The sequence below is a fragment of the Sinohyriopsis cumingii genome, chromosome 14 (assembly GCF_028554795.1).
Source record: "Sinohyriopsis cumingii isolate HCF-2022 chromosome 14, ASM2855479v2, whole genome shotgun sequence".
NCBI classification, from domain to species: domain Eukaryota; kingdom Metazoa; phylum Mollusca; class Bivalvia; order Unionida; family Unionidae; genus Sinohyriopsis; species Sinohyriopsis cumingii.
Window position 1 is genome coordinate 96,513,298 of NC_142974.1, and position 25,742 is coordinate 96,539,039.

The 25,742-nt window shown below is 33.7% G+C and overlaps 1 protein-coding gene across 1 annotated transcript in view; it reads left to right on the forward strand.

Annotated features, from left to right (window-relative positions):
- LOC149784439 (tetratricopeptide repeat protein 39C-like) overlaps window positions 1-16,222 on the forward strand; it is a 108,807-nt gene extending 92,585 nt beyond the window's left edge. Inside the window, exon 14 of the mRNA XM_089932510.1 lies at window positions 533-16,222. Coding sequence (XP_089788636.1) covers window positions 533-616 — 84 coding nt within the window. The 3' untranslated portion in view covers window positions 617-16,222. The remainder of the gene's footprint in view (window positions 1-532) is intronic.
- Window positions 16,223-25,742: the final 9,520 nt, after the last annotated feature.

Below are 25,742 nucleotides of genomic sequence, written 5' to 3' on the forward strand. Positions count from 1 at the left end.
ATTGGACATCTTAATGCTATTATATGTATGTATAGAGTTTATATGCATAGGGTTTAATTGGACATCTTAATGCTATTATATATATGTATGGAGTTTATATGTATAGGGTTTAAATGGACATCTTAATGCTATTATATGTGTGTATCGGGATTAATATGACATCTTAATGCCTCAATTTCTCTTTCTCTCTGTCTCTCTCTCTTTTTCTCTGTGTGTGTGTGTGTGTGTGTGTGTGTGTGTGTGTGTGTTTGCAAGGTTTAATATTACATGAGCACAATCCTTGGAATATAGTGCCTTTTAAGTTTAGGTCTGTCAAAATGGCATACAAAGAAGAAGATAAGGCAAAATAAGATAAATTATTTTTTCCAAACTAGTCCAAGACCTCAGCTGGAACATCATGTGGCATATAACAAGGAAAATATATTTTTCCTGAGTATGCTTATAATGCCACAGATGATGACAATAATTTTGTTACTTACATAATTATAATTATCATTATAAAAACACTTTTATTTTCTGTTTTATATTTTAGGATCAATACAAAGATTATGACTTTGAGAACCGTTTAACAGTTCGAGTGAACAATGCCCTGAAAAAGCTCAAATCAAAAGCTTAAATCAGTTGGAGAACAAGGGATGTCAGAAGTGAAAACGTCTCAAATCAGGGAACAGTACTTCAGATTCTAGTGAGAGGAAACAATAAGGAAACTACTCCTTATTAGCTTATTAAGTTAATCATTTAGCAGAGACCTTATTTATGCCCCATTACTTTTAGATCACCAGATATTCAGTTTTGTTTTGCCCCTGTGTTATGAATTTTAAAAACACTTCAAATCTTGCTTGAAAATATTCTGACCAATCAAAAGGCTACACTTGTAAATTTTCATTAGGATTTCAAAGGCTAAACTAACACCTTACTCAATTGTTTTAGTAAGGTTTTATGATGGAGTCCGATGTTAGCATACAGGCTGTTACAACATGGAATTATATTGTAGATTCATCTTATTTTTGTTTCACCTGTGAAAAAGGTCATGACATAGTGTCCCTTTTCTGATAGAGTTGTTATTGGGGTAGGGATGAAAATTTAATTTTTATACTGAGTGCAGATTTTTACACTCTTCATGTATAGTCATGAAACGTGATATATATTCATCATGTATGGTATAGCATATCATGGGCACAAGGTCACACTAATCTTGGAAGGCAAATAGCATTCTTCTTTCTATACTGGAACGTTACTGGAAATTAAGTTCCTTGTTTTGGTGCTGGTACTTATTGGAAATTACCTCCCTTGTTTCAGTACTGGTACTTACTGGGAATTACCTCCCTCGTTGTTTATAAACTTTTTAGCTTACATTGTTATGTTTAAACAAAGGCTCACTTCTAGCCTTAAAGTGAAGGGTTAATAAGTATGAGTAACAAAATACAATGGGTTAATGAGTCCAGTAAAATTTCTTCATTTTGGATTTCATTTTAGTAATGTCCAATTGGTATTTGAATCAACACAGTTTTTTCTGTTTGTTATGTCACCTGTGAATGGCAAGACAGATATCACTCTTACAGAATTGCCCACATCTGCAGTCTTAAGCAGAGATGCCAACAATTCCATATTTGGATGAATTAATTAATATGAATTTTTACAGTAAATGTTCATTCTGAATTGATGAAAATTCTAGAAAATCAAACATTTGTGGGATACACTTTTAAACACAAGTTTTCTGTATGGATATAGGTAGGAAGAAAGTACTAAAGCACCAGTAAAACTGATTGCTTAATTGGTATGCAGAATATAGTTTCTGATATGAAAAGCATGAACTACTATAACAAGAAATCAGTCAAATAGACTGTAATTAGATGGACAAAATTGCTGCAGAAGTTAAGAAAAAAAGAAGAGGCAGATAATTTGTGAGGAAAACTATTGGTTATATAGTTATTGTTTTGGCAAAAAAATTTTTTGCAGTTCTGGAGGAATAGATGTCCCATTTATTTCAATGGGATCTTAATTGTTAGCAACTGAGTCATGTATAAGCTCATCGAAAGATGCAGTGTGATTGTTTAGAAGTGGGTTACTTTTAATGAACATGTCATTCCTTCTGGACAGGCTACCTAGGTGAGGAAATAGTCATGCTTGTTTTCCAGATAAGAATGCTTATGAGTTGGCATCGCTACTTAAGTCCTGTGTTAAGGTTTTGAAAGTCTCATGCATCATAATTATTCAGCTGAAACTTTGAAAAAATCCAAATTAATACCCATCTGTGCTAGGAGTACCTGTCTTGCCTGCATAAGCAAAATCTTGTTGCATTTTTATGATCAATTCAAAGGTGAATTTTTAATCTTAAGGTGATGTTTATTTTCTACAGGAATTTGTGTGTTGAACTGAAACTTTGGGATAATATAATTAACGTCTAGATGTATGGATCTTCTGTTTCTCCTGAATAAGAATACTGTGTCCATAATGCTGTTCACAGGTGAGACACTGTATTCTGTAAAACAATTGTTATTTTAAAAATTTATTTACACTGCAACAAAAAAATCTATCAGAAAATACCATAAATATATGTTCCTGTATGCCTAACATGAAAACATCGTGACCAACATAGTTCAATGTAACCCAGACCTGCCAACCCTTACGATTTTGCTGTAAGTCTTATGAAAATTGACACTTAAATACAGAATAAAAGGGAAAACTATAGAACTATGATTGTTGCAGTAAAAACAGATAATTGGCACATCTGTCTTTGATTTGGATCCAGGTTTCACATTACCTTTAGTGGAATTAGTCACAACAGAACCAGAGTAACTTTATAGTAGTACCTGAAATAATTTAAACTTCAAATATTTTTTCCATGCAAAGCATCTGGATAATGAAACTGTTGCTAATAGAATTTTTTTTAAATGGCTACTAGTACATGTTAAAGACAAAAGGAACAAAATAAGCCTCTTAAAAAGTTTAATAATCAGTACAGAAGAATAGAAAAGAATATTCAGATTGTTCTGAATAAAAGCAGGAATTGATTATGTCACATGGCAGGAGATAGGATTGCTGTCATGTGAAATGAAGAAAACAAATTCCAAGAATTACATCAAGTTTAGAGATAGCAACAAGCCATTCAGCTGCCTAGGGTTTGGAAGTGATGTTTATATAACTATACTAGAGGTAAATAATGTGTATGTGTACTTTACAAATTTTTTAGATGAGCATAATGTTTACCATTGATGCATCAGTTCAGAATACAGAACTTTTTAAATACATGTTTTCCAACTTGGCAGTAGCAGCATATATTTTGTTGCACCTTACTGAAAACTGATCATATGAATGGAAAAAAGTCTGCTGCCTTACTGAAACTATCTTGTTAGGATTGGCAGGTCTGGTAACCTTGTTATGTCATTCATTTTGTCTGAAATGTTTGTTTTTTAAAGTATATGAAAATTTGAAATCAGCATCATGATATCTGCAACAGTTAATAAGAAATCATATATTTTGTTACATTTTCTTTTTTTAAAAATATTGATAATCCCTACCAGTGGTAGAACTACAAATTTACCAATTAAAATCAAGTAAAACTTTTTAAGTTTCATCTTTTAATTTGGTTTCATTGTAATCATCACCAATGTAGTAAGCCTTCTTCTGTTAAAACACTCAGAGTGTCCAAGCCATGCCTGCAAGCATTTTCACAAACTTAATTAAGTGCTGACTGTGTTTTCATCTGCGATTTAGAAAGTGCTTTCATTGTTACAGTCAAATTAAGGTAGACTTGCTTTGTAATATCATGCTGATTATGTCTTTTGTTTCCAATCAAGTAAAGGAGTTATTAATTTTTTTTAAATGGTAAAAGGCATGCAAATTCTACCCATGAATAAGTTAGTGATCATGTGTCAAGTCAACTCATTTCATTTGACCATTTTAAATATTTGTATGTAAGTAAGATAATTAACTTGAAACTGGTTTATCATTCATAATTGTGAAAAGAATAGAAAGGGAAGCAAATGGAAGGCATACTCATTAGTGTTATAGCCCTCAATATGGAGAAACAAGGTCCAAAATTTTGCATTGAATTTGAAATTCTTGAGTTGTCACTCTGAGCTTTGCTGGAGGATGAGCACAGTATTGTAATTACTTCCAGTCAACTGATAACATAAATATTTCATTCATAAAGCAATGAAATCAAAAATGCCGTAAATTTCACCATTGTGTCTCAAAATAAATGTCCATATTTTTTTCAAAAAGAAGGAATCTTGATCTGATCTGAAATTTAACAGCAGGCTAGAATTTATCCAATCATATGATACACAATGATATGTATTAAAACCTGTTTCAGAGATTGGTTAACTACCCGCAGCACAGTTATTAAATGATTTATCAGTTACTGTCAGGTTTCTTCCCTTTCTAATTTTTAAGAAGTACCTCAGTTATTAGTTATTTAAACCCTTGCATAGGCAATGGTCTCTGTTTTTGGACTCCATTTTGCATGAGTTATCAAGGGAGACGTGTATATTGAACTTAAAGATGATTCTAAATTCCAACAGTATCTTGTGACGGGTATTTCAGTTTTCACTGAAATGGATCTTAACTCTTCCAAACCTGGAGAATTATTTTTATAGTCATATAATTAGTTTTAAAGTCACTGACATTCCCGATGCCATGATCATCAGCTGTGGGTTATCATACAGGGTAATGTCTTTGTGACTATTTGTGTTGTGATTGTATCAAACCTTTTTGAGATCTAGGTACAGTTTCTATGTTTTATTTTCTATTGAAGATGATAAAATACATTTTGACGTTTTTGATATAGTACTTATTTTACATTTGCACAGACCAAATCATACACATGTTAAATGTATTAATGCATGTATATAGACATAAATTAAATGTATTAATGCATGTGTATAGACATAAGTTAAATGTATTAATGCATGTATATAGACATAAGTTAAATGTATTAATGCATGTATATAGACTTAAGTTAAATTTATTAATACAGTGAACATGCATCTAGACACAAGCTAAATGTTTTAATATGAGAATCAAGATAAAGTTAAATGTTTTAATATGAGTATCGATATAAAGTTAAATGTATTAATACATGTATCTAGATACAAGTTAAATATATTAATACATGTCTCTAGATACAAGTTAAATATATTAATAAATGTCTCTAGATACAAGTTGAATATATTATTACAGAACATGCATCTAGACACAAGCTAAATGTTTTAATATGAGTATCAAGATAAAGTTAACTATTAATACATGTAACTAGATACAAGTTAAATGTTTAATGCATGTATCTAGACATAACTTATATATATATATATACTTGAGACAATCAATAGGGACCATACATTTTGATCAGTATCCAACATTTTTTAGTGTGTGTGTGACTAGCACAGGCATGTTGAATTTGGAGCTGATTTAAACATAAAGGACTGCTCCAGTGGCCTAGTGGTTAGAGCATCTGCCTCGGAAGCAGGAGGTTGTGGGTTCAATCCCCAGCCAAGTCATACCAAAGACTTACAAAAATGATACTAAAGCTGCCTCGTTAGGCACTCAGCATTAAGAGGTTAGTGTTAGGACTGGTCAGCCTGGTGTCAGGATAATGTGACTGGGTGGGACATCTTGCTACGTGTCTGTGGCATGATGCCCCCGTGTTAGACATCTCTATAAACTGCCACACTGCATACATCATAGTGATATGACGGAAAAATTGTTAAAACTACATTAAAAATTCTAATCGCAAACACATTAAAACATAAGGCAAGTTTCGCAGTATGATGAAAGTGATAGCATTATAGATCATAATTTATCAAGTAAGTTTGGGTGTGGACTGTTGTCCTGATCATGAAATTATATATGAAAAGTATCTCACAGTATTTGGGGAAAAGATCATTACAATCAGTTATATGAATGTAAAATGAGATGGATGATTGGAAGGACGTCTTTGAGCAATTTCTGAGTAATTTGCTGTATCTGATGAATTTTCAGGATTTGTTGGCACACCACATAATTGGCATCCCACATCTTAATGGTACTTTTCTGTATTAAACACTGTTTGTGTCTGTCCATTAACACATGTAAACACCAGCAAGCATGACAACATAATAATTGGATACCATTTGATTGGTGAATTGCCTATTACACATCAGTATACTATATAAATGTTTACTCTTTTCTAGTCCAGCTTTAATGCAGTTATTTTCCTTTTCCCAAAAGAATTTCAGATCTCAACTACAGCAGATCCTTGTAACAGTATTGCTTATGAACCATTCAACTTAGTCTGATGCAGTTTTGTATATAGTGTCTCACAGATGTGCCATTTGTGGGGTTTGTCTCATTACTTACAGTTTTTGGATAAATTTGACAGTTTAACGTCTTCACATGGAATGTTTCTTCTGATGTGCATAGCTCAAGAACCATTTGACATTTAAATGCAATTTGGAATGAACATTTTCTTATTGACCTCTATGGCTTTTATATATTCTTGTCTTATCAACACCATTTTGGATTAAGTTATGGCCCTTGACAATTAACTTGACATTTTCATGTGGGATGTTTCTAATAATTGACATAGTTCAAGAACCATTTCAACATATTCTGATTCAAGTCGATATAAACATTACTCATACCCTTACAAGTACCCTGTTTGAGTAAGTTTAGTTTAGTCATTTTGGACAGAGTTATGGCCCTTGTCAAGCTAAATTTATTGCTGCAGAAAACATGAAAAGTTTTCTGCAATCCATATAGCTTAAGAACTATTCAGCATGTTTTGAATTTGTTTAGAACATTGTCTTTTATGTGTTGTTAATGGTTTTGTCTCATTTTCACCATTTTAGTCACAGCTATTGCCCATTCTGATGCAGTTTGATGTGAACACTGAATAATAGACCAAAATGTATCTTTTATTGGCTTTTATTGTATCTTCAATTTTGGTGGAGTTACAGCCCATGTCAATCAACTTCATATCCTTGTATAAAATGTTGTTGATATTGATGAGTCCTTGAAGGAGTTGAATTTCAGTTATTCCGTATTCCATTATTTAGAGGAATCATTGCCCCTGAATGGCCATGTTCTTTTAACTTTGGTTTTCCCCCACAGATTCCTCGCTTTGAAGTTCCTATGCAGCAGATTGAAGTGATTAATCCTTTATATTTGAATTATTTTACATCAAATTATTGTACACAGATTACTAAAAGAAATATAACTCCTGTAGTTGAACAGAGCAATTCCCAGTATATAATTTTTGTTATTAATATTGTCAGTTTTAAATGTTCAGCTGTATTTAGATACCCGTTTTAATGCTGTCAAACATGTTACCAGTATGCTTAGAATTATTAGCCATGTTTATTAGACTTGTTGAAGAACATTTGGATGAATTAATGACTGAAAGAATGGCTGGCAAATATATATGTATTGTATATTTATTGTGATTAAATAGTTTTAAAAATGTGCAGATTAATGTTGGAGAGAACAAAGATCTCTTAGAGTTGTGATTAATTTTATTCATGTTTTTATTTATATTCACATTGGTACTATTCCAGTATTAATAGATTTTTGTTAAAAATGTGCACAAGTTTATTCATATGGTTTCAAGATAGATTTTTTAATTTAAGTCAAGATTTCTTTTCTCATCCAAGACTTGGACTAATTTAACATCATCACTAAAGTTACAAAATTACATTGTAGAAGAATGTGTGGTAATTTGAATACAATGGAAAGTCTAATATTCAGAATGAGATTTTCCTGTCTGGTATTTTATATTATTTGCAGATTAAGCATTTTTATGAAAGAATATAAACCCTGACAGTACTTGACTGTTCCATTGAAGGTTCCTATGTCATATGGGCCAAACAATTTCACTGTAACCATTACTACTTTTAACATGAGAAAGCTTGCCAGTAGCTTCTCGTGGGTCGGTGGTTCTTCCCAGGGTTTTCCCGGGATCTTCCTCCACCATTAATACTGGCTGCCATACATAGCCTATCATGTGCTGAAAAATGGCGTTAAACTCCACAACAACAACAACTACTTTTAACGATATGAATTTTTGTAAATTAAATTTTTGTTTGATGTTTGAAATGTAGAGTTACCAGAGTTTTTATGCGATGATAAACCTATGCCATTTTCAGCTTTGTAAAAGATCTTATGGGATGGTGTATTGCCCATCATCCAACATCTGTCTGTAAGCAGACGTTTATTATCACTATTCAGAAACTACTTGGAGGATTGCCATAAAACTTATTGTTATTTCTGCAAAATGTAAAGTCATATCAACATGGGGTTTTCACCAGCAGACTTTTTACCAGTATAATGTTATGCTGGTCCTAAGTAAAATGGGGCCACTCGTGCATCCACTACAGCAACTAATTTGAAAAAATTGTTAATATATAAGAGATGGTTTCTTCATTCAGCAGTTAAAAGGAAGAAATAGTGTTTTCTTCCATTCCTGGAAAGAACATCCCTTTGAGGGACACTTGTTACAGAATGTTACTATTGATATGTTGTTTGATAAAAAGCCCACATGTTACTCAGAGAAAATTTACTAGGCAGGCTTGCATAGTATTGTCATGGGAGAAGTATTTCAAACTTGCAAAAAGTTTTTTTTTTAATGTACTACTGGTCTCTATTTTCTTTCAATGGATGAAGACGAATCTGTTTAAAGATGTTTACTTCTTGCATATCAATATCTTATACATACTAAATGTACTGCATATACATGGTTTTTTGTACTGTGGAGCAACCCTTGTTCTTCTACTGTATTTTAAAGTCATTACTTTTCTTTGAAAATCCTGGGTTAGGTGTTTATAACAGATTCCTAAGGACCAGTCAGTTTTGTTTGTTATAGCAGGGAATAATATGATCACTACAACAGGTATGTACAGTCAAACCAACCTTTAAGTCACCTATATGAAATAACTGCTTAATTACACAATGGCTTTTTAAAGAATGCATCAATTAAACTATCAAAAAAATGATTTTCTACAACAATTATTGCAAACATGTTTGTAAATACTGATCATTTGATGGCAGCAAGGATATATGACACAGGCTGGTTATCTTGAATATCTACTGGTTCATGCCAGAATATTGTTACATGCTTATAGCAGTCTGGAGAGGTCAGTTCTTCCACTTCTTATGAGTTGGATGCACAATACAGGTTTGACTGTAATTAGAGTTATGATTTAATTCTAACTGAATATATATATTTAAATTGAGTCTCCATAATTTTCAGTTGTCAAATCTTGTATAAAATCATGTCTCTGAAGATTTGACCTCTTTGTTTATACGTTTCTAATGTGTTTTTAATTTAAATATTTGGATGTTTGATGATTGACATTTCAATAAGTATGATGTCATCTCTCATAATTACCCCAAAACATTCTGCAGTTGATTCACCTTAATGTGTACCATCAGGTCTACTAACACTTTTAAAATATTTGTCATCTTTTGAATACCTTGTATCAGCATATACATAAACATGCTCAGGATTACATGTAGGTATGGAAAGATTTTCATAACTCTATGAAGTTACACTTTTAGTTAACCTTGACAATGTAGAGGTAAGCTGTTGTTCTACAGTTGGTGTCTGCATCCACAGATAAAAACATATGTACACTCTGACTGAATGTATTTCATTCTTGCTTGCAAGGTCCTTGGCAGCAGAGTATCAACCCCCAGTGGACAGAGCAAATTTGTTCATGTTGGTTAAAGTTTTGCTTTTAACTGGGCTTATTTTGCACACTGTTATAATTAATGTTACACTTTGAATCATGAAACTTGGTGATGGGATGCACCTTGATGAGTATTACAACAGTATCACAAATACAGGTCACTGTGACCTATAATTCATGCTTCACTGACTTTTGTTAATTCTGAAGCTATCTCCTTTATATTACTACACCCTTATTACAAAGTTGGTCACTTTGACCCATACTTTTTGTTTCACTGCCTTGATTTCATTGTCAGCAACTGTGTATGTCAGATTCATCAAACTTGGTGATTTTATGTATCCCTTTTAGGACCACACCTGTACAAAAAAATAATGTAATTCTGACCTTTATTTAACATTATACTGGCTTTTGTTAATTTTTGCATTAAGCTCATGAAGATTTTGGTGTTTTATCTAGTGGATTATACTGCTATACCTTGAGTCATAAAGCATGGCAAAAGGATGCATCTTAATGAGTACTACACCCCCATGTTAAAAGTAGGTCACTGTTAACCTTTTGTCACATTTCACTGATTTTGGTTCAGCTGGACATCTTTACTGTTTATGCTGTAATCATTTAAATAGGTGATTGTGTGTGCATCTCAATACCATGCCCATACCAAACAAAGTCACCATGACCAATATTTCAAATTTTACTTGTTTGGGTTAAGTTGTTACAATTAGCTCATGGCCACATAGGTATTTGGCATAAGCTGTGCATACTCTCCATACAAAATCGTGAAATAATCTTCTGTATAAATAGTATTGACTCACCAAGATATCATTGACCATGGATTAATTTTCAGCAGTTCATGTAAGTGAAGACTAAATAAAGTCAAACTTAGGACCAAGGATGTGTAACAAGCTGCTGAATGCCTGTGATCACTCAGCTTTAGCTTGCATCACAGTATTGGAATCAGTGTATCTAAATTCACTTTCTTCTGAAAGTTCTGTACATCTTTATTCTGGTATTAATGACAATATATAGGGGAAAAAATGTCACATAAGGCAAATCAGGTGCACATTGTACCAAAATAAGACAATCAGGCACAAAGATTACAGGTAAACTCACATATTGCTGAAAATTTTTCCAGTACTGTGGACACTGTATTGGTTCTTAAATATTCTTTGCACAGTCTTGAAGTTATTTTTCCCACTATTAAATCTTTACACTTATTAGTTTTTATATATCTATTCACAGCATGTTACTTTCACATTCCAAGATGTTTATGTTCTTGATATTTTATGCACCCACTGTGATATCAGTAATGGGCATATTACTTTGCTGTTGTATATTTACGAGTTTTTACATCCATCCTGGATCAGTTTTAGCACAAAAACACAAAAACTATTGGACTTAGAGACATTCAGTTTTACACACTTTATCATGCCCTTGAATAGATGACCTTTTACATTTTACAGACATTTTCCCTTTTTTTGACATGTTTTGAAACTATGACTTTTTTTATATACTAACATCTTGTTAGCACACCTATTCAAAAACCACTTGAGTAGATAAATATATATATTGTGACCTGATTTGATTTTCATTATAGCAGTTTTTCACAACTTTTTTGTAGTAACTGAATTATTGATTTAATTTTTTTGGTCATTTATTTACACAAATTTAGTGTTTTCATAACTTTAATTTGAAAGTGAATTTTCATGTTTCAGTTTTCTGTTTTTAATAATATTTTATGTATCTTTTGAAAGTTTAGGTTGTGTTTATACTAATGATTTCTTGTGTGAACCATTGGTTTATTAGTTTTTTTTACATTAAATTTTCATTGTATTTGATTTTGACATCAATTTTCATTGTGTAATATAGAGAGTGTCATTATTCTATTTCCTGTATCTATGCTTGTGGTGATGGTTAGATAATATTATTTTTAATATGGTAAATTCTTAATTTTGCTTGAAAATAATAAAAAAATATGCTCACTTATAAAAATCAGAATATTTTATGTGGTTTATGAGACACTATTAAGTCATATCAGTGGAAGGTGGTCACTTACAAGACAGTTGTGATCATGGAAGCCATTTTATTATTTAATAGTAATATGTATACAATACCTCTATATATGGCAACCTGACTTGCAAGGTAGACCACTTGTATAGCTCCAGGAATTACAGTAATATTTGTATTGATACCTTCAATCCCTGTAAATGCCTACCATGGAACAGTGGTCTATTTTCTACACAGATATATTATTATTTTCTTGCAGACTGCTCCAGTGGCCTAGTGGTTAGAGCATCCGCCTCAGATGCGGAAGGTCGTGGGTTCGATCCCTGTCTGAGTCATACCAAAGACTTACAAAAATGGTACTAAGATCTGCCTCGCTTGGCACTTAGCATTAAGAGGTTAGTGTTAGGACTGGACAGCCTGGTGTTATAATGTGACTGGGTGGGACATCATCTTACATGTCTGCGGCATGATGCCCCAGTGCTAGAAATCACTATAAACTGCCACACTGCAGACATCATAGTGATATGACTGAAATATTGTTAAAGCTATGTTAAAAATCCAGACCACACACACACACACACATTTTCTTGCATCTTTAACATTGTGGCTAGCACTGAACATTAAATATGCCAGATTTAGTACTCTATTAAATATGAATCTGCAGTATGTGAAATTTCTGTGGCAGATAAATGTGATTCAAGCTATTCTGAAGGATTATTTACATACTTGTTGTTTCCCCTGTTCCACAAATTGGATTGTTATCTTTTTTCTGTGCATACAGAATACCATTCAAATTCACATAGACACATGTTTTCAATTTTGCCAAATTATTCTCTAATTTGCGGTTAAATTTGTGGAGTACTGTATTTGCACATTTGAAAATTTTACAGAATTTGGAGATGTTAATTGGACACATCAGCACATGGTATTCAGTGGCTTTATTGATAGGCACCCCAAACAATTTGTCTTTATAAGGTGTCATGAACATATATGAAATAGGTCCTTGAAACTGATGGTATTCCCACAAATTGATATCTGCAATACACAGTCAAATAAGTCAGTTGTAATCCTTTGAAATTAAATTATTCTTAAGACTTCCATCATAAAATATAATATACTCTTACAAAGCGCGTCTAGTATTTCCATAAATTGTTTCTTTTAACCACAGAATTAAGATATTGCATTCGATCATTGCCAGCCCTGTGGTTTATCTAGTTATTGTTGAATGCTTGAAAAACAAGTTTATTTCATACATGCAGTCACACATACTTGTTTATTGTCAGTCACCTGCATATACATGTCATAGACCAGATGAGCTTATGAGATGGTCTGTTGTCCATTATCTGGCAGTCTGTTTGTCACTTCTCATGAGCTGCTTGTCATAAAACTTTACACACACATTCATGCTATGGTTCAGTTGGTCTTAAATGAAAGGAGTTCTGCTCCAGCATCCAGTATGGCTGCCACAGTGGCCATCTTGAAGAACTTTTATTGCTACTCATCTTGAACAGAAATCCATTTCAAGATAGGGTATTCACCAGAATACTGTTTGGTCTGAAATTAAAATGGTGTCCATCTGATGGCACCAATCATGAAAATCATTTTGTTGCTACTTCAGAATGGAAAGTCATATTGTCATAGGGTGTTCTCACGATGTCTAGTTGGTCCTAAATGTAAATGGTGCCAATCTGACATCCAGTATGGACACCATGGCAGCCATTTTGAAAGTCTTGTTATCACTACTTTTCCTGAATGTAAAGTTATATTGGCATGAGATTTTAACTACATCATTTGGCATTTAGTTGATCCTCATGAGAATGGTGCCACTTGGATATCCAATATGGCCAACATTGGCAGTCATGAAAATCTTGTATTGGTACTCCATATCAGCATGGAGCTTACCACTAGAAAACTTCTTATGTTAACTAGCTGGTCCTAAATAAAAATGTTGATCTGACATCCAGTTCAGATTGTCTTTGGTTGTTTTACTGGCACTTTCAACACATTATTGACTTTATCATGCCAAGGAAATAGGAGCTGGTGCCTTTCCCAAAGATGCACTGTGGCAGCTGATCAGGCTGGACTAGGTGGGTATTGAACCTGCAACTTTTTGATTATGAGTCCAATGCCCTACCAGCTGAGCTACTGCAGTTGCCTATTCAGTTAAAGAGAAGAAATGGTCTTATGAATTCCTGGTATTTATTTTCAGCCAAGAGTGTCAGTCCCTTCGAATGACTCTTGTTCAAAGATAAAGCCCATAATTTAGAGTGATTTGTAGATAGATAAATGGGACATAATTAACTATTATTGTGATGGAGCAGATGGATTGACTGACATTTAAGTGATCTCATGGGGGATGGCTGTTGATTAAAGTGAGGACTGCTTGTAAGTTGTTGATCATTTTTTTGACGATTTTAAGTTAATATTATTTATGTTGCTTGTAGTTTACTAATGTTTTGAAAGAATATACATGCAAATATCATTTAAAGTCATTGTGGTACTTGAGAGTTGTTAAATCCTTTTTCCCATATTTGCAATTTGTATGTTTCCCATTTGAGGAGGAGCAAACGAAGAATGAGCTAAAGACTTCTGTGATGGTTAATTTCCTATTCTGTTTATCACTATACATGTACCATTTTTTCAGAAGTTGCAAATTGTCTATATGGTTAAACCACTCCTTGTACTCATTTTAATTATTACAGTAAAATCCAGTTAAATTTGAATAAACTGAAAAATCAAGTTTTTACATAAAACAAAAGCTGCTAAATGTAACTTTGTCAAAAGTGGATCCACTATTTTTAGCTTTACTGGCAGAAGACTAGAAGAGCTTACAGGATTGCATGATCTCTGTCGTCATCTATCAGTTGTCATACTTTGTGCACTAGCACAAGTTTGTTATTGCTACTCATTAACTACTTAGAGGATGGATTTCCATTTAACTTTACACACTTATTCATCCAAAGGTCAAGATGGTCTCAAATGAAAATGGTACTGCTGGAACATCCACTATGGCCACCACAGTAGCCATCTTGAAATTATATTACTACTCATCCTGAATGGAGGTTCTTACCAGCATGGGTTTCACTGAAAGTCTTCATGTGATGTCTAGTTGGTCCTGAATGAATGTAGTTCCAATGTGGTGTCCATTATGTCTATCATGGCAGTAATCTTAAATATCTTGTATATTGCTACTCCTCTTTCCCTAAACGCCATTTTGACCAGAAAACTAATTATATCTGGTTGAAACTGGTGCCAATGTGACTTCAGGTATGGCTGCCATTTCCATCTTGACAGTCTTGTTATCACTACTTGTAAATGTAAAGACATGTCCCCATGGGATTGTTGCCAGAAGACTTCTAATGGTGTCTAGATGATCCTGAATGAAATTTGAAAATCTTGTTATTGCTACTATATACTTGATGGTCATATATAGGTCATATGATGGTCATATAATAGTCATATATAGGTCATATAATGGTCATATAAAGGTCATATAATAACATAGGATTTTCACCAAAAGAGTTCTTATGATGTCTAGTTTTCCCTTTGTGCAAATGGTGCCAGTTATATTAAAGATTGATGAAGCTGTATTCAGCACTCGGCAGATAAAAAGACGTCTTATTTTGAATTTTGGAAATGCTTTTGGACAGTAGAGCATCATTTCCTTTGATGAACTATGTTTAAATTTTGATACATTTCATGTTTAAGCAAAATGTGAAAGGTTTAGCACACACAAAAAAACGAGCAGAATGTGAGACTTGGGGGTACCTTTTACCAGGCTTCCTTTTAAGGGTAAAGTTATTGTAATGTTTCAGAGGAATGTAATCCAGTTTTTAAATCAATAGTAAATCAAGTTTGCTATCAGAGAGAATATGGGGAACAGCGGTTGTAAAGAGTTGTTTCTATCATTTTGGTGACACTCATAAATATGTGATTTATATGGTCTAGAGTACCAGATATTTAAAACATTGTATCAATGCAGACAGTTTATTAGGAGAATAATGCAGCAAAAAACTGTACTACTGGATTTCTTTTTTTTTTTTAAATTGTTTTGGTATCAAGTTCTAATTTCAAATTAGAAGGTGAAATTTAAAGGTTTAATTGAGAGGCAATATGTTCAGTGCCAGAGAGTACAAATACTAAAGTGGAGCTGTTAGCTATAAGGACAAAAATTAATTCTTTGCAAATGTATTTTTTTTATTTAAACAAACTAAAGAACTACATTGACCTTTAACAATGAATGGTTGTCAACCTTCTTCTGCAGGGTAATTATAATAATGGAAATAAAGCATGATAATAATATAATGATGTATTAAAGAAAGAAAGTATTGCAATATTTATCTTTCCATCTAAAACTGTTCTGTACATTACTTACAAATGATGATGATGCTGATCTTGACAAGCCATTGTGATTTATCACTTGCAGTATTATACATTTTAATTCAGTTCCTGAGTTTCTTAAAATATTTACCCTGGTTAACTGATGGAAAATGATTTTCTCAGTGTTTGTAATGTGTGTGCCATCAATAAAATTTGTATTCATCATCACAAAATTAACTTTTGTTCTTTTTAGATAAAGTACGTATTACTAAGGGGGGGGGGATTCATGTGTGTCTTCTGCATTCTCCCAATTATTTTACTCTCTATTGGCCTTTTTGTCAATATTTTTTCCTGCATATTGATATGATTCTGTGCTCTTAAAATAAGAATCAGAAAAGAGTGAAAAGCAACAAGCTTTTTAAAATTCAACAAATAATTTATTTCCATGGAGTACAAAATGAAAATGGAAAAAAAAACAACTTTCGTATTGCATATTAAATCTCAAAATAATCCCTCAATTACAGACACAAGTCCTAATAATTTAAAGTTCTGAATAAAGTTTAGTAGAAATCCAATTTAAGTCCAATGCTGAAAGTGTGTCTGTGGATGTGATGACTTGTATAATCCTGATGTGCTAATAGTCTTTTGTTGGATCAAATAATACAGTCCAAGAATATATCCTTTTGTTTTTATTTTACTATAAATCCAATTCTGAATTGCCAAGAATGTTATCAAAGCACTTTTGTCTTTTCGGAAAAAATAATCACTGAATTGAATAGTTTGAAGAAATAAATTCCAGCCCAAATAAAGTTCTGGTCACAACAAAATATACACATTGATTCTGCTAGATCTTAAAGCACAAATGACTAAATTTGAGAAAAACATTAGTTAGATTACTAACTAAGATGCCAAACAAATACCCGGATGAGGGTCAAAGTACATTATTCTAGAAGAAGTAAAGAGTGTTGCCATATGTCATGTGACTAAAATCATGTAGTCTGTACATACAAAAGTACAATCTCCTTGACTCGGCTTAAGATAATGATTCTCACTGTGAGAAAAGAAAATCATTTACTAAAACTGTCACAAGATCAGCCACAATAGCTTATAATTATTTACTAAAACTGTCACAAGATCAGCCACGATAGCATATATTGAAGAAAAAAGTGCAAATTGAATATATTTCATGATATCCTTGTGTATGAAATTTTATTTCTTCCATGTGAACTGGGACTTTCACTGTTTGTCAATGACAAAGAGCTGAGAAACATGACATATATAGGTCTTTCTGGTATTTCTATAGGTCAGATGGGGGAGCAGCTGATGTTGGTATTTACAGAGAACTGCATTATTGTGTTGACAATTATTAATGTGAAATCACCAAAACCAAAAGGACATGAGTGCAGCATTGGAATCTGTGTTCTGAATTGCATATTCTTTGTAATGGTTTGGAGCTTCTTTATACTATGTAAAATTTTCTGCAGACAACAAAACAATATTGCATGAAATCAGGATAGGTTGCCTGAAGGCATTTGCAGTAGTTTGCATAGGGGCATTTACATTAGTTTGCATAATGGCATTTGCAGTAGTTTGCATAAGGGTATTTACAGTAGTTTGCATAATGGCATTTATAGTAGTTTGCATAGGGGCATTTGCATTTGTTTGCATAATGGCATTTACAGTAGTTTGCATAAGGGCATTTATAATAGTTTGCATAAAGGCATTTGCATTTGTTTGCATAGGGGCATTTACAGTAGTTTGCACAGGGGCATTTACAGTAGTTTGCATAAGGGAATTTACAGTAGCTTGCATAGGGGTTTTACAGTAGTTTGCATAAAGGCAATTGCAGTAGTTTGCACAGGGGCATTTACAGTAGTTTGCATAATGGTATTTGCATTACATGTAGTTTGCATAATGGCATTTACAGTAGTTTGCATAAGAGAATTTACAGTAGCTTGCATAGGGGTTTTACAGTAGTTTGCATAATGGCATTTACATTAGTTTGCATAATGGCATTTGCAGTAGTTAGCATAATGGCATTTACAATAGTTTGCATAAGGGTATTTGCATTAGTTTGCATAGGGGCATTTGCATTATTTTGCATAAGGCCATTTGCATTTGTTTGCATAAGGGAATTTACAGTAGTTTGCATAGGGGAATTTACATTAGTTTGCATAAGTGCATTTGCATTTGTTTGCATAATGGCATTTACATTAGTTTGCATACTGTCATTTACAGTAGCTTGCATAAGGGCATTTGAATTTGTTTGCATAGGGGCATTTACAGTAGTTTGCATAATGGCATTTGCAGTAGTTTGCATAAGGGCATTTGCATTTGTTTGCATTGGGGCATTTACAGTAGTTTGCATAGGGGCATTTACAGTAGTTTGCATAAGGGAATTTACAGTAGCTTGCATAGGGGTTTTACAGTAGTTTGCATAATGGCATTTGCAGTAGTTTGCATAGGGGCATTTGCATTATTTTGCATAAGACCATTTGCATTTGTTATGACTCATGGTTTTAATCTAAGTTACAGAAAAAAGTAAAATCCCACAAGTTTATTTCCCAAGAACACAAGTGAAAATTTATAAAGAACTTATAGCAAAGTGAACTAAATCCCAAATAGTCCTAAATATTCTATCACAAATACAAGAGTGTGAAGTTCCAATTGAATTCCAGTGGTGTTCCAAATAAATTCAAATATTTAATGTGATGATGGGCCTGTAGGTTCGAATGTGCTAATGGCCTGTGGTGATGTGTTAACAGTCTTTTGATGTATCATAATAATTTAATCCAAAATGTCTTTGTCTAAATTCACTTCAATTCCAGATTATTGTTTTAGTCCAAGAATAATATTGAGCGCTTTATAATTCCAATGAATAATAATTTGAATACATTAATCCAACCAAATTAAAAACTGAACACAATAATGATTCTGCTTCGAATGTAAATGCAAGAATGCCAGAATTAATAATTTTTCAAGGAAACAATCATAATATAAAAAGCTGAGACACAATGATAGAGCCAGGATGTAGGTCAGTCTTCCTCTAAAACATTCAGAATTGTCAACAAATATAGGAATTTCCAAGTGAAAAACTAGTGTCCTACATTCAGATAAAAGTAAACATGTTTACATGTTTACTTCCACTGATAATGATCGCAGTATTTAATCTATATTAGCAATGTATTGTGTTACTTTCAAAATGAAACTGGTCAGGTACATAATTAAGTTGATTTTGGACAAAGGTCAAGTACAAAATACAGATATAACATAGTCATGGAAAAGAGCCAGCAAATGATGCAAATTAAAGATGTTAATTTGCATAAGGGCACATGCATATTCACTTTTGCATACCTACATTTCAGAAGAGAAATAAATGCAGGAACATGGTCAACCATGTACTAATTTTAATTCCATGTTTAGATTAATCACTGTCATCACTTTATTATGCACATTGTGCATTTCTTGCTACAGCAACAGGTAGAATTTATAATGAATCAAAGAAAGAAACTTCTTTATACAGAATCTGAAACTAACACCAGATGTTCATGATATTTCAGTGGTACCTATCCAACAACATATATTGGTATGCCCTTCAATCGGATGTTGTGAAATAGTTTAGTTTACCATTTTCTCTCCAAGTGGTTGGGTTGGTGGATATCCACTTTGCTTTCTGATTGATAACTGAATAGATTTCAGTACAACCTGATGTGTTCCTTTTGGTATAAGTACTGTAAGAACCTTATTCATTTGGAGGTCAGTAGCTCCTCTATATATATATATATATATATATATATATATATATATATATATATATATATATATATATATATATATATATTCCAACACATATACATATAGTCCAACACAGAAACCTATTGATCTTGGAGGTCAGTAATTTCAGGGTCATTGTGTTGCTAAAATAGATATTACATATTTCATTTCAGGATAAGTTGCAGTCATTATGTTCTAGTAAACACATTTCAGTGCATCTTGGTGGGTGTGTTTCCTTAACGCCAGGAAGAGCCATATTTATTATAAAGATAAATTGATAAAAGGTTGAGGTCATTTGCTAAAAATTGAATTTGCTTATGCATTTCATATCTGGAAGATAATTTAAGTCCTAGAATATATAATTAAACTAAATTTAGTACATTTTCTTCCTTTCTTTCCAGAACAGCTTAATTGGTTTGATAATGATTACCCGAAAGGTCATGGCTACCATAGATACCAATATGGCTATTGCATTTCATTTCCAGACAGATTCAACACTAACTAATGTAACAAACTTTGCATCCATGTTCTCCATTGCATATAATCTAAAAAAAGATTTGGCATTTGCATTTAATTTTGGACAAGATCTTAAATTTTCTTCAACCATCTTCCATGAAACAAGGTACATGTATCATAATCCTTGTAGCCCTATCCATTTTTGGGACTTTGCGACTTGAAATTCAAGGTCTGTTTTATAAGAAATATATTTCACCATTTCATTTCATTTCTGGACAATAACAGAATTTTAGTATAACTGATTTCCCTTGCCTGAAAAAGACTGTGTTTTGTGCTTGAAGGTCAAACTCACTGTGATACTTTCATTTCATACATGGACAAGGACTACCCATGTTTCTTTCAGTCTTTAATTTTAGGGGTCACTTTTTCATACCCTGTCAATGGAGTCATCTTTCCTGGTAGGCAATGGGTCATCCAGTTTGGTTCTTGCATGATAACTTAAGTTCTAAGAGAATAAGAGAACTCGAAGCCCCTAGATAAACATTATCATATCAACCAACAATATTAAGCAATATTTCAAACAGACAGTTTTTGATTTTATCAGTGACTGTGTCATTTTCATTACAGAACTTACAATTCTTTCAATTTGATCTTTAAATTAGATTCATTAATCATATGTTGTTAGTGGGTTTTTTTGTCCAATTGTTTAACTAATTAAAACCTTGCATTATACAGTTTTATACCAGAAATTTAAGTAATAAAAACATATAACCTTATTTTAAATTTTGTGAATAGTTAATGGATAGATAGTATCATTGAGAAATACATGGAAAAGTTGAAATATTTTGTATCTTTGATATTTTAAACAGTTTCCATGCCCACCACACAAAATATTTGTCAGGAATGAAATCAAGCTACATCATGCTTGTAATACTGAAAATTGGAGATTGGTAAGAAAATGGCCGTAATATACTAGAATCCTTTCATTACAGTGGGCATATCAGTTGGTGTGCATTAAAATTTTACTGAAGTTGTTTTCAATATCATGTATTGTACATAATGTAGCATTTATTTTACTTTTTATAGACAATAAAGATTCCATTTTTCTGCACAATCTGCTTATAAATTATATCCAGAAAACTCTATTTAATAAATAAATATATATTTTTCTGATAGAGAAAAATATGTGTGTAACCAATTTTTGTTTCTTTAAATCTATTTTCATTAACAATTTAAGCAACCTACAGGGGCTACTCACAAATGAAATTAAAAATATCAGTAAATGGTTATAGTGAGGGGAGGGCTAATAGTCAATACAGTATAATCCAACCTTGTACGATAGAGCTTTATGATAAAGTTTATAAATAGTAAGACTTCTTTCTCTCTTTTTTTCATGACTTTTTATTTTCACAGCCATCGTGCACTTTGGAACTTCCAGTTTTATTGATGGAACTAAAAGCTCCGTCATAGTTCCAACTGTGAGTCTACACAGAGAACTTGCTAATATCATCCTGTTGTTGTGGGATCTTTTTCGCTCTAACCTGAATATCACCTCAACCAAGCACTTGCCACAGTATAACATTTATGGTTAAGTCACTATAGCATCTGATAAGAGTAAAAAAACACACATTGTAGCTGTTCAACAACTTCATTATACTTAATGATAAAATGGAAGTGTTGGGAAGCAAAGTTTCCATGAGAACGTTCAGAGATTCAAGCACCATATAAATGACAAATACGACTTTCAACTTCCACTGCACCTTGGTGAGTTTCAGATTGTTCTTGCTGGGTTCCAGTATAATAGTATGCTGTAGCTTCTCACTGATTCCCAAGTAGCTGTGACATGCTAAGTACATGCATGCAGTATTGACATGGAAACATTCTTCGTTTATCGTTACTTTGCTGGTAAACTAATCAGGGACACTCTTTCGTCCACACTTGATGGTAAACTATTCAGGGACACTCATCCACACTTGATGGTAAACTATTCAGGGACACTCTTTCACCCACACTTGATGGTAAACTATTCAGGGACACTTTCATCCACACTTGATGGTAAACTATTCAGGGACACTCTTTCATCCACACTTGATGGTGCCATGCTGCTGGACCATGCAGGCTGCTCAGCAACAACAGATCAACTTCTGTCCACCCAGATGACTCTTTGCTTTATACAAGTGGGGATAGTTCAATTGGCTGAAGGCTGCTATTCCAGTGAACACAATAATGGCAATACCAGTGATGAGTTCATCAAACTGTTTGAGTAATGTCATAGAAACAGTTTGCCCATGTACTGTTGCATTTTCGAGGTTGATCTGTATTGATGCTTATGGGATTCAGCACAAATAAGATCACACATTCGAAACATCAGTTGTCACTGTTTTCACATTTAATACTGTTTTCTGTGGAATATATGCTGGCATTAAAGTATAACTCAACATGTGGAAAAATCCATTCCTAACCAACTCAGGTGTAATTATCAAACCCCTTGCAAGTTGTTGCATTGTTGATTTTATCACTGATGACCTCAGTGTCTCTGCTGTTTAAGACTACAAGGGCACCACTGACAAAGTATCCGAATGAGCTATTAAGTTCATCGTTGGAACCTTTGTTCTGGGAAGCAGTGCTTCCCATGATGCAAATCAACACACTAAAATCCAAAACAAGAAAAATGTTCATTTCAGATCCAGACCACAGTACTCTTGCGCCCGCATGCTGCAATGTTGGTATGATTCAAGGATGCATGTTTGAAAGAAGTTTCATGGCATCACTGCATGGCTTGAATATTTTCAGAGTACTTGCTCACTAACCTTGGAAATCAAGAAAGAACATGTGAGGTTAAAACTCTTGAACCTGAAAGTACTGATGAGGCAGCCTCAACAGCAATGGGTAGTTGCAATACAGTGGTGGTTTTCCTCATCAGTGACCACACATGATTCTGCCCCGAGTGGCTCATGAAGAATTTAATATGACAATGCACTTTCATTGCATGAAACTGCCTCACTATCAACTTTGACTCGTTAGGAGGAAGTCCTAATAGTGCAAGTAAATATGCCCTTCTGATACCTCTTAGTATTGTTATTCCATAGTCTCAGCCAAACCTTTGTAGTATCATTTGTTGTTGTTGTTGTTGTAGGGTTTAACGCCATTTTTCAGCACACGATAGGCTATACATGACGGCCAGTATTAATGGTGGAGGAAGAACCCGGGAAAACCCCAGAAAGAACCACCAACCCATGAGAAGCTACTGGCAAGCTTTCTCACATACCCACATTAGCCGAATCCGAGACTCGAACCCATGCAGACAGAGGTGAGATGGCAATGATCTGTAATGGAGAGCGCTTTAGACCACTCGGCCACTTGGGACCCCGTATCACTTGTGCTTTTTCAGGATTGGAAAGGGCAATTGTCTCAACCCTAGATATATTTTCATTGACTTCACTGTCCATTTTCTTAATGGCATCATTGGTTTTATTCCTCAGCAATGTTTTTTACTTTAACAATGACAAGTCTTTGTTGTCGCACACGATAGTTCTCAGCTATGAATCACTATGATTGACTTAGCTGTTTACAAAGCTTGATTCTGATGTCACCAATGCCCACACCTAATGCAAGTGATTGGGGTTGACAGTATTTTTTCATGGCATGCTTGGCCACAATGTTCATATTTTCCAAAGACAAATGTCTTTGCATTGGTTATTTCCCAGTGCCATTTTACTTCTTATATGCACAATGTTATTTAACTGAATATTTTTGGCTGCTTTTGTGTTCTTTTCCTCTGCTGTAGTTATGCCCTCTTTAACATGTTGCGGTCTTTGAGAAAGCATAGCATAATGTAGATGATGGTGTACAGTTTCACTATCAATCGTACAATTATGCTGATCAGAGTATTGTAAATGAAATGGCTCACACTCTTGTCAGTCAAGCAGAATTCTTCTCCTTGCTCAAATACAATTTGATAAAAGTCCAAAGTAGTCCACAAGATCCATTACCAAGTAGTACACAACCTTGTCTATGGCCATGCTGTGTGTATACAATGGTATCAAATAGTACACAAGCTTGTCTGTGGCCATGCTGTGTGCGTTTGTATACAATGGTATCAAATAGTACACAAACTTGTCTATGGCCTATGCTGTGTGCATTTGTATACAATGGTATCAAATAGTACACAAACTTGTCTGTGGCCATGCTGTGTGCGTTTGTATACAATGGTATCAAATAGTACACAAACTTGTCTATGGCCATGCTGTGTGCATTTGTATACAATGGTATCAAATAGTACACAAACTTGTCTATGGCCATGCTGTGTGCATTTGTATACAATGGTATCAAATAGTACACAAACTTGTCTATGGCCATGCTGTATGCGTTTGTATACAATGGTATCAAATAGTACACAGACTTGTCTATGGCCATGCTGTGTATGTTTGTATACAATGATACCAAATAGTACACAAACTTGTCTATGGCTATGCTGTGTGCATTTGTATACAATGGTACCAAATAGTACACAAACTTGTCTATGGCCATGCTGTGTGCGTTTGTATACAATGGTACCAAATAGTACACAAACTTGTCTAAGGCCTATGCTGTGTGCGTTTGTATACAGTGGTATCAAATAGTGCACAAACTTGTCTAAGGCCTATGCTGTGTGCATTTGTATACAATGGCACCAAATAGTACACAAACTTGTCTATGGCCATGCTGTGTGCATTTGCATACAATGGTACCAAATAGTACACAAACTTGTCTATGGCCTATGCTGTGTGCGTTTGTATACAATGGTATCAAATAGTACACAAACTTGTCTAAGGCCTATGCTGTGTGCATTTGTATACAATGGCACCAAATAGTACACAAACTTGTCTATGGCCATGCTGTGTGCATTTGCATACAATGGTACCAAATAGTACACAAACTTGTCTATGGCCATGCTGTGTGCATTTGTATACAATGGCACCAAATAGTACACAAACTTGTCTATGGCCTATGCTGTGTGCATTTGTATACAATGGCACCAAATAGTACACAAACTTGTCTATGGCCATGCTGTGTGCATTTGTATACAATGGTACCAAATAGTACACAAACTTGTCTATGGCCATGCTGTGTGCGTTTGTATACAATGGCACCAAATAGTACACAAACTTGTCTATGGCCATGCAGTGTGCGTTTGTATACAATGATACCAAATAGTACACAAACTTGTCTATGGCCATGCTGTGTGCGTTTGTATACAATGGTATCAAATGTCTGAAGTGCTTATACACATCAGCTATGGTTTCTCCTTTTGTATACCTGAAAACCTGTTCATTAACTACCAGTAACTCCCAGTGACTATGCTGTCTTTCTACTGCAATGTTGTACCTTTCTCTGTATTCGTTTGCAAGGTTAGTGGGTGTGGATGACGTCTTGTCTACTATATGCTGGAGGCATCCTGTAATTGATCTGGGCGGAGCAAAGATCATCACTGTCTTCACCTTAAGCTTTCTTCATGCAACCTTCAATATTGTATTTCTCTAA